The sequence below is a fragment of the Ascaphus truei genome, chromosome 13 (assembly GCF_040206685.1).
Source record: "Ascaphus truei isolate aAscTru1 chromosome 13, aAscTru1.hap1, whole genome shotgun sequence".
Taxonomy (NCBI): domain Eukaryota; kingdom Metazoa; phylum Chordata; class Amphibia; order Anura; family Ascaphidae; genus Ascaphus; species Ascaphus truei.
Window position 1 is genome coordinate 12638561 of NC_134495.1, and position 11718 is coordinate 12650278.

Sequence of the window (11718 nt, forward strand, 5' to 3'; positions counted from 1 at the left end):
CAGGAATGCAGTGAGGTCATAGGTGCACTGTCATGGCACTTGAGCATCTGTGCAGGTTTGCAAACGTGCCACCCAGGTAGACACATCACCTTCAAACATCGCTCCCCCCCCCTCCTCTCTTCCTCGCGCCCCCTCTGATCTTCAAAAGAGGAGCAGCCTCACACCCTCTCAGAATAAAGAGGGGGAGAGGAGCAGATATCGGATACAGCATGATGCTTGGATTGGATGTGACTGGGCAAGCAGTGCGGTGTGTGTGTGTGTGTGTGTGTGTGTGTGTGTGTGTGTGTGTGTGTGTGTGTGTGTGTGTGTGTGTGTGTGTGTGTGTGTGTGTGTGTGTGTGTGTGTGTGTGTGTGTGTGTGTGTGTGTGTGGCGGAGGCTGAGAGGTGGGCTAGGAACAGAATTCATGGGAGGCTAAAAATAAGATGCTGTTTATTTAACCCTTTGTAGGGTGGAGCTGGGGCGCACCATTTCCTGCCAGAGGGGCGAGCACTGTTTTTATTTTTATTATGTGTGTCAGTACCTCGTGCTCCATACCTCGTCTTATCTTATACTATATTAGTGAAAGCACTGTATGCCTGCCTGCCTGCTGGATGTCCGGTGTCCCTAGGGAAATCTCATTGGTCCCTTGGGCCGCCCCCGCACACCTCTCATTGGCCTGAGGCGGAGTGACGGCCCAAAGGACACACAGGGACACAAACACACACACAGGGACACACACAGGGACACACACACACACACACACACACACAGGGACACACACAGGGACACACACACACACACACACACACACACACAGGGACACACACACAGGGACACACACACAGTAGGGGGGGGGGGTGTACATTAGCAGCATGTATAACCCGGGGGGGGGGGCCTCACATACCCGCCGGAGCCTCCGCCTCTTCCTCCCCGAAATCAGCCTCCACACCCGCGTGCACCTCCTCCTCTCCCCGTGTCTCCCGCGCTTTCAAACCCCCCCCCCCCCCCCCCCCCGGCGCCGCTACAGTCAGCGGAGGAGCGAGTGCCCGGGACACAGCAGGGGAGCGGCCACAACAAGCTGCCTCCCGCCTCAGTTCCACGTGGGAGCGGCCGGACGGGTGAGTGAGCGGCCTTCACCCACCCCTCACCCCCCTTCAAATCACCTCCCCTCCATCCCCCCCCCCCCCGGCACCGCTACAGTCAGCGGAGCGAGCGAGCGCCCGGGACACAGCGGGGGAGCGGCCACAACAAGCTGCCTCCCGCCTCAGATCCACGTGGGAGCGGCCGGACGGGTGAGGGAGCTGCCGGACGGGTGAGTGAGCGGCCGGACGGGTGAGGGAGCGGCCTTCACCTCCCCTCACCCCCCTTCACCTCCCCTCACCCCCCTTCACCTCACCTCCCCTCACCCACCCCTCACCTCCCCTCACTCCACTTCCCTTCCTTCCACCTCCCTCCACCCCCCCTTCACCTCCCCTCCACCCCCCTTCACCTCCCCTTCACCCCCCCCACCTCCCCTTCACCCCCCCCCACCTCCCCTTCACCCCCCCCCACCTCCCCTTCACCCCCCCCCCACCTCCCCTTCACCCCCCCCCCCCACCTCCCCTTCACCCCCCCCACCTCCCCTTCACCCCCCCCCACCTCCCCTTCACCCCCCACCTCCCCTTCACCCCCAAACTCCCCTTCACCCCCCCACCCCCCATTCACCTCCCTCCACCCCCCCCCTTCACCTCCCCTCCACCCCCCTTCACCTCCACTGCACCCCCCCTTCACCTCCCCTCCACCTCCCCTCCACCCCCCCCCTTCACCTCCCCTCCACCCCCCCCTTCACCTCCCCTCCACCCCCCCCCCTTCACCTCCCCTCCACCCCCCCTCACCTCCCCTCCACCCCCCCCCCCTTCACCTCCCCTCCACCCCCTTCACCTTCCTCCACCCCCCCCTTCACCTCCCCTCCACCCCCCCCTTCACCTCCCCTCCACCCCCCCTTCACCTCCCTCCACCCCCCCTTCACCTCCCCTCCACCCCCACCCTTCACCTCCCCTCCACCCCACCTTCACCCCCCCTTCACCTTCCCTTCACTCCCCCCTTACAACCTCCCACCACCTCCTCACCACCTCCACCCCCCTTCCCACCTCCCCCAACTCCCCACCACCTCCCCCCCACCCCCCCCCCTTCCCCCCACCTCCCCCCCACCTCCCCTTCCCCCCCACCCCCCTCCTTCCCACCACCTCCCACCACCTCCCCCCCCACCCCCCCCCCCCCTTCCCTGAGGCGGAGTCACGGGCCAAAGGACACACAGGGACACAGACACACACACACGTAGACACACACACACACACACGTAGACACACACACACACACAGACGTAGACACACACACACGTATACACACACACACACGTATACACAAACACACACACGTAGACACAAACACACACACGTATACACAAACACACACACGTAGACACACACACACACACACACGTACACGTAGACACACACACATGTACACGTAGACACACACACACATGTACACGTAGACACGTACACACACACACACATGTACACGTACACACACACACACACATGTACACGTAGACACGTACACACACACACATGTACACGTATACTCACACACATGTACACGTACACACACACATGGAGACATACACACACACACATGGAGACATACACACACACACATGGAGACATACACACACACACACACACATGTACACATACACACACACGTATACACTCACACACGTATACACACAGGTATACATACACATAATGTATACACACACACATGTATACACACACATGTATACACACACACACATGTATACACACACACACATGTATACACACACACACGTGTATACACACACACATGTGTATACACACACACATGTGTATACACACACACACATGTGTACACACACACACATGTGTACACACACACGTGTACACACACACACATGTGTACACACACACATGTGTACACACATGTGTACACACACACACATGTGTACACACACGTGTATACACACACATGTGTATACACACACACATGTGTATACACACATGTGTATACACACACATGTATACACACACACATGTATACACACACACACATGTATACACACATACACATGTATACACACACACACATGTATACACACACACACACACGTATACACACACACACACGTGTATACACACACATGTGTATACACACACAAACATGTGTACACACACAAATGTACACACACACACACACACACACACACACTTATACACACACACACATACAATGTATACACACAAACATGTATACACACACAAACATGTATACACGTGTATACACACATGTGTATACACACACACGTATACACACACACAATATATACATACACACAAAGTATACACACACACATGTGTATACACACACGTGTATACACACACACACATGTGTATACACACACGTCTATACACACACACACGTGTATACACACACACACACGTGTATACACACACGTGTATACACACACACACGTGTATACACACACATACGTGTATACACACACACGTGTATACACACACACGTGTATACACACACACGTGTATACACATACACACACACGTGTATACACACACACGTACACATACACACACACACACATGTATACACACACACATACAATGTATACACACAAACATGTATACACACACACACACCCCAGCACCACCACATCAGCACACCGGTATCCCATGCCCCCCCAGCACACTGGCATTCTCGGCTCCCCACCATTCCCAGCCCCCATCAACACCATCAGCACCCACACATCGCCACCTTTGCACCTCCCCCATCGGCACACCCACATCAGCACCAAACCCTCCCAAATCAGCACACCAATACAATCACCATCAGTACAGCCAGAGCAGCACTACCACCGCACATGGGCCGCGTGGACCACTCCCCACCCAAATGCCACACCCACACCACAAACATCCCGGGCAACGCCGGGGCTCTCAGCTAGTTACTTAATATAACTGCTGCCTAAAACTCCTATTGTTCCTTAAAACATCTCCCTATAACAATCCTTAATACTCCTACTTTTGCAAATAAATGCTTTGTTATATGCTCCATATAACCCATCCTATTAACATTTCCTTTTGCCCCATATAACCGCTGCCTATAACTCCTCCTATTACCCCATATAACATCCTAATACCCCATATAACTGCTCCCTGTAATGCCTCCTATTCCCCCATACAACCCCTCCATATAACTCCTCCTATTCCCCCATATAACTGTTCCCCATAACTCCTCCTATTCCCCCATATAACCCCTCCCCATAACTCCTCCTATTCCCCCATATAACTCCTCCTATTCCCCCATATAACCCCTCCCTATAACTCCTCCAGGATGGGCTGCAGGTGAGCTCCTGCAGGGGAGCCAGGATGGCGTTAGACCCAGGGGTTGGTGGCTGTGAGTTGGAGATGGAAGTAGGAGAGGCTGCAGGCTGCAGGCTGCAGCAGCGGTGTAGGCCTTGGTGAGGCTGATTGCAAGGTACAGGAGAGTTTGGAGAGAAAGGAAGGGGCAGAACAGAATCTGCTTAAGAAAGAAGAGAAACGAGCTTTATTGAAGAAGTATAACAGGAAGGTAGACGAATTGGAAATAGAAAATATTAAGTTAAAGAGATGTCGTGGTCGTGAGGTAGACACGCGCACGAAGCAAATAAATCATCTGCATGTTGAATTAACCCGGTTGGAGGTTGAGATTGCTAAAATAACAGGGGTTCCAGTCAAACAGAAACGTTCCCTTTTAAAAACTATTGAAATGCTAACCCACAGTGCTGAACAGGGTGCTGAGAAGGGCGCAGAGCGGGGCGCAGAGCAAAATGCTGAGCAGGGTGCAGAGCAAAGTGCAGAACAAGGCGCAGATTCATATTGTGGAAACGGAAGCCAAAACCCCATTAAATGCTCACAAGAAAAGATAAGTTTGGTGACGCCTACAAGAAGTGGGACAGAAACTAGATCCCAGAACAAGTCTGCAAAGTCTAAAGATAAAACAGAGAACTTATCCCAGGAAAATTCTGATTCAGATCCTGACAGTTTAATTCCACCAACTGCCAAGAAAACCCCAAAGGGTAAAGTTGCAAAAAAAAAAAAAGAAAGCAAAGGACCGGAGGCTAAAGGTTTCCACAGGAGAAGGTAACAGCCCTGTTATAGGGTCCAAAGACTTCAGGGAAGGGGACTCACCTCAGGGTGTATCAGACTGTGAGCAAGGATCTGTTCCAGAACTTCCAGCATCCCAGGGGTTAATAGCAGAAGCGGCAGAAGATCTGATTAAAAGACCATTGCATGCAAAGAAAGCAGCAGACACCTGTGATGTTGGGTTATCTCAGACTCCCACGCTGGGAGAAGTTAAAGAAATTACAAAGAAATGTGGAGAGCAGCAAAGCAAGAACCTAGAAACTTTGAGAGGAGATCAGCTGGAAATGGAGTTTGTGCCTGAGAGCAGTGAGCCAGAGAACCCATGCTCACCTGGACTTACAGAACCACACCCATGCTTATTAGCTGGTCCTGGGATTCAGAACTCTGAGAGAGGAGAACAGCAGGTGGTAATTAGCAATGGAGACTGCATTAACCCTGTAGTCCCTGGGAGTGAAGTTAAGGTTGTAGAGACTGAAAGTGCTGCTCCTATCCAAACAGTTCCTGATAGAGTGGCCCAATCAGAAGATGGGGTAAAGCAAAGTAAGCTTTGAAGATGGCATCAAGGTAACCCCAGTTCACACAGCACCCCCTTCAGCCTGGAGTGGGAGATCCTTTGTGAGCGCTGTGACCAGAAATGCACAACCTTTAAAAAGGAGGAATGTGGTAAAGTTGAGATATAAGGGCGCAGAGGAGATGAAGCCTCACAGGATTTTTGTAGGAAAACATCTATTGAAAGAATCTTTGGGCTTCAGTGCAGATGACATTTACGCACTTATTGTATTGTATTGTATGAGAATTTTAATCCTAATAGAGGTATATTAGTATTTTATCTGGTAGTGTTAGGACTTGCGAACAGGTGTCTGCCTTGACGTGGCTCGCAAGCTTACAACGCTTTGGCCAAAGGGTTAAACTAAATGACCCTACTTCAAGAGAATATATAAGTATTTTACTGTGTATTTCTGTCATGTTGGGTGTAGCATTGGGCTTCTCTGTCGTCTGTTGTATACATATGCCACGCTCAATAGCACTCCATTTTGACACATATACATATATATATTTTGTGGGGGCTCAGGGGTTCCCAAAAAGAGCTTACTGGGGTTCTGTGTTTTGTTAACCCATTCTCAGCTCTTCCAGCTGGTGGAGGTTAGTGGCTCCTCCTTCCCAGGTTTTAAGCCCGCCCCTCCCCACTTCCCTAGTTTGCAAGTGCCTCATTCTGCTGGATATAGACTCACTGTGGTCTTTCTCCCTCCTAATAGAGGTAAATGAGAATTTTAATCCTAATAGAGGTATATTAGTATTTTATCTGGTAGTGTTAGGACTTGCGAACAGGTGTCTGCCTTGACGTGGCTCGCAAGCTTACAACGCTTTGGCCAAAGGGTTAAACTAAATGACCCTACTTCAAGAGAATATATAAGTATTTTACTGTGTATTTCTGTCATGTTGGATGTAGCATTGGGCTTCTCTGTCGTCTGTTGTATACATATGCCACGCTCAATAGCACTCCATTTTGACACATATACATATATATATATTTTGTGGGGGCTCAGGGGTTCCCAAAAAGAGCTTACTGGGGTTCTGTGTGTTGTGTGTTGTGTATTGTATTGTATGTCTTTATTAGCGCCATTAATGTACATAGCGCTTCACAGTAGTAATACATGTGGTAATCAAATAAATAACAGATAATATAAATAACAGATCATGGGAATAAGTGCTTTAGACATAAACGTAACATTAAGGAAGAGGAGTCCCTGCCCCGAGGAGCTTACAGTCTAATTGGTAGGTAGGGAGAACGTACAGAGACAGTAGGAGGGAGTTCTGGTAAGTGCGTCTGCAGGGGGCCAAGCTTTATGTATCACGTGTTCAGAATATTCACAGTGCCATGTTCCAGGTTCATGCGAATACGATGTCCGCTTTAAGAGACCTCAGGCTCTGGACTATTTCTGGACAAAATATGAGAGTCTTAAAAATTCAAAATTATGGAAGTCCTTTACAGCTATTCCTGTGTCCAAACCGGAAACAAAGTCGGTAACAATTCTCTTCAGACACGAATCAGTCCCAATATCAGATATTCTGATATGGCTTGGCAGACAATGCGAAGTACTTGCTCCACCTACAAGGATTATGGACTCGGAAAAAATTTGGGTTGGAGGTTGGAAGGTGCAAGTCAGACTTTGGCGACATGGCAATGTTACAAAGCATTTGCCCAACTCCTTCTTCATAGGAAGAGAAAAAGGAAATTGTTTTTACTATGGGCAGCCAACCTTGTGCCATAGATGTGGTTCAGCCAGACATTTAAGCATGTCTTGTGATGTTCTAAAATGCAACTTGTGCCAGTCCTTGGGCCACGAGAGGGCAAGTTGTACAAACATCAGATGTAATTTATGCGATAAATTTGGACATTCATACACGAATTGCGCAGAAGCCTGGCATAATATTTCAAAAGTATGGGAGCAGGAAGTGGACTTCGAAGACAATGAAGCACTTTACGACCGGGCCCTGAAAGTTGCAGACAGAATATGTCTGGATCCGCCTGCAGATGGGGTTGGCCTGGTTCAGCCTAGGGATGGTGCTTGCTTAGATCCTCCTGGGGACGGAGCTTGTCCTGGACCACCTGTGGATGCAGTTTGCCCAGATACTCTTACAGAAAAAACAATTATTGTGAGTGTAAACAAGGCCCAGGAAATGTCAGAAGACCCCTTAGAAGGAACCTCCTCAAATCTACTCCCAGCAGGGGAACAATCTGGGGAATCAGATGATCCTACTTTGATGGAAACCCAAGTAATGGAAAATAATAACAAAGAAAAAGAAAGTGAGCAGATTTGGGCACAGGGAAAAAAGAAAAGGAAGAAGAGCATGGTAAAAAAAACTTGGAGGGACTCTTCGACGTCCTGCAGGTCCCGCTGGTAAAGTTCCTCAGGTAGCTATGAAAAACCGTTTTTCTGCTCTCAGAAAGGATTGGGGGTCAAGAGCTGAGGACTCTAACTATGTAGAGGAACTTTCCTTATCCGAAGAGGAACATACTATGGATGTTTCCAGAGAGACAGACTCGGACATGATCCCACCTTCAGTGACCGTCAAGAGGTTTGGGTCATTGGGGGATAATGTGGGGGGAAAGTAATACCGTGTGTTTTTTTTTTTGGTTTTTTGGGGGGGGGGGGGGGGGAGCTTAAAATGTTTGTTCATTAATTAATCCTTTAAAGGTAGCAGCTATTAATGTTATAGTTAAGGCTTTTATTTAGTTTCAATTAAAATGTGTATAAATGGAATGTGAAGTTGCTGTTGAGGAGAAAGGTGGAACAAATGCTGAGTTAATATTGATATAATATAAGTTTGTACATAATGTTACATAATGAGCAGTTTTTGTTTGAAATGGTTTTCTATGAAATGTAATGTTGGAAAAAAATTTCAATAAAAAGAGTTCCTCCTATTCCCCCATATAACTCCTCCTATTCCCCCATATAACTCCTCCTATTCCCCCATATAACCCCTCCCTATAACTCCTCCCATATAACTGCTACCCATAACTCCTCCCATTCCCCCATATAACCGCTCCCTAAAACTCCTCCTATTACCCCATATAACTCCTCCTATAACTCCTCCCATATAACTGCTCCCCATAACTCCTCCCATTCCCCCATATAACCGCTCCCTATAACTCCTCCTATTACCCCATATAACTCCTCCCATTCCCCCATATAACCGCTCCCTATAACTCCTCCTATTACCCCATATAACTCCTCCTATTACCCATATAACTCCTCCCATTCCCCCATATAACCGCTCCCTATAACTCCTCCCATTCCCCCATATAACTGCTCTCCACCAATCACTAATGCTATCTGCACAGTTGACACAAAGTGCCTTGATCTGTTGGAGTTGAATTGCAGGTTCTAAATGACTCTTTTTCCTTTCATTTTAATGTCAAATTGCCCATTTTGGGACATTAATAACCCGAGCACATGCTGCTTTCCTTCTTGCCAGTGTGGCTCCCTGCCGGTGCTTGCGTGTGACTAATCCCTGGTAATGATGTCACCGGCAGCGCTGCAGCTCGGCGGTGCGCACACCTCTGTACGTTGCTGTCGGTGTGAGAGGTCTCAGAGATGTCACAAAACCATCCCATGGAGAACGCAGCGTCCAGAGCCGGCAACAACCACTTAACCCAGAACGGCAGTCCTCAACAATCCCCCATCCCCCTCCCCCCCCCCACCCAACAGGTCAGGTTTTCAGGATATGCCTGCTTCAGCACAGGTGGCTCAATCAGTCCCTGCACCAGCACAGGTGGCTCAATCAGAAGATCAGTCTTTGACTGAGCCACTGATTGAGCCACCTGTGCTGAAGCTGGGATATTCTGAAAACCTGGCCTGTTGGGGGGGGGGGGGGGGGACTGGAGTTTACAACTCCTGACTTAACCCATTTTAGTTTTGGGCAATCCTGGCATCTTCCCCTGTTTACCCGGGGTACTTTAGTGGAGCACAAATGAATGGGATGGAACTACAAGATAAGAGAAACCAAAAACTCAGTATGGCTATAGGGTCAGCTGGGAACTCTAACATAAACTCAGTATGGCTATAGGGTCAGGTGGGAACTCTAACATAAACTCAGTATGGCTATAGGGTCATGTGGGAACCCTAACATAAACTCAGTATGGCTATAGGGTCAGATGGGAACCATATCATAGACTTATTATTACTATAGGGTCAGGTGGGAACACTAACATAAACTCAGTATGGCTATAGGGTCAGGTGGGAACCCTAACATAAACTCAGTATGGCTATAGGGTCAGGTGGGAACCCTAACATAAACTCAGTATGGCTATAGGGACAGGTGGAAACCCTAACATAAACTCAGTATGGCTATAGGGTCATGTGGGAACCCTAACATAAACTCAGTATGGCTATAGGGTCATGTGGGAACCCTAACATAAACTCAGTATGGCTATAGGGACAGGTGGAAACCCTAACATAAACTCAGTATGGCTATAGGGTCATGTGGGAACCCTAACATAAACTCAGTATGGCTATAGGGTCATGTGGAAACCCTAACATAAACTCACTATGGCTATAGGGACAGGTGGAAACCCTAACATAAACTCAGTATGGCTATAGGGTCATGTGGGAACCCTAACATAAACTCAGTATGGCTATAGGGTCATGTGGGAACCCTAACATAAACTCAGTATGGCTATAGGGACAGGTGGAACCCTAACATAAACTCAGTATGGCTATAGGGACAGGTGGAAACCCTAACATAAACTCAGTATGGCTATAGGGTCATGTGGGAACCCTAACATAAACTCAGTATGGCTATAGGGTCATGTGGGAACCCTAACATAAACTCAGTATGGCTATAGGGACAGGTGGAACCCTAACATAAACTCAGTATGGCTATAGAATTTGGAAGTTCTCCTACTAAAGACTTGGTATGTGTGCAGGGTCAGCTGGGCACCCCACTACACACTCAGTATTTCTATAAGATCATTATAAGTACATGTTAATCCCAGTAAGTACCCTGCATGTACTCTGATTTATTCCCAAGAAGCAATGTGAACACAACCGCCGCCTCCTGCGCCCCACGCAGACAGCCGCATTTCTCTTCATTACACAGCCAGAGTGCAGGGACAGCGCCTGAAGTCAGCAGCTCCGGCTCTCAGAAGCTGTCTCCCGGCCCCTGCTGAGGGTGCTGAACTGTTAATGGAGAGACCTGTCTGACCGGCCCAGCCCCGTCACTGCTACTGACAGATGTATTCAGCTCACGTTCCCCTAAAAGACGTTTCCCAGATCTCCGAACGCCGATGTTCTGGGGCCCGCACATAGCAGGAGAACAATGCCACACCGCAGGGGCAAAACTCCCCACACCCGGATCCCCCCCCCCAAAGCATTGTCATCGGTTAGAGCAGGGGGGCTCAACTCCAGTCCTCAACCCCCCCCCCAACAGGTCAGGGTTTAAGGATATCCCAGCTTCAGCACAGGTGGCTCAATCAGTTAGCTGAGCCACTGCTTGAGCCCCCTGTGCTGAAGCAGGGATATCCTTAAACCCTGACCTGTTGGGGGGGTCTTGAGGAGCGGAGTTGAGCACCCCTGGATTGGAGCACTGAGAACCCCACTGGTCGTACAACTGGTGCAGTGATTGCTGGCTCCTTAATTATAATCTCATTATATATGTGTCAAGCATCTCATTCCAAACTCTTCCTATTGAGCCGTCCTGCAAATGCTCTGAACTGGCTGCAAAGAGTTTAGGCCCATATTTACTAAGCGGTTTCCTGCCATACAACATCTCCCGAAGCTGAAAGATGCCTCGAAGCTGATTGACTTGACTGGGCTGTAAGGGGGTCTTCTGGCAGAAGTCTCCTTATTAGACATGGGCCTGAATGCCCCGAAGGGAGCCAGTGAATTATTAGTGAGCGCTTTAGCAGTGTCCATAGTAGGACCGACCGCGCCGAGCCGTGCGGACGCTCCGCGACGAGCCCCGTCATCCTCAATGAGGAAGTCTTGGGAGGGGGCTCCCGCGAGCCTCCGCAGG

General features: G+C 49.4%; 1 protein-coding gene across 1 annotated transcript in view; it reads left to right on the plus strand.

The window, feature by feature from the left end:
* LOC142465232 (uncharacterized) overlaps positions 1-8106 on the plus strand; it is a 9816-nt gene extending 1710 nt beyond the window's left edge. The window contains exons 2-3 of the mRNA XM_075569231.1: positions 5736-5986; positions 7088-8106. Coding sequence (XP_075425346.1) covers positions 5736-5986; positions 7088-8106 — 1270 coding nt within the window. The remainder of the gene's footprint in view (positions 1-5735; positions 5987-7087) is intronic.
* Positions 8107-11718: the final 3612 nt, after the last annotated feature.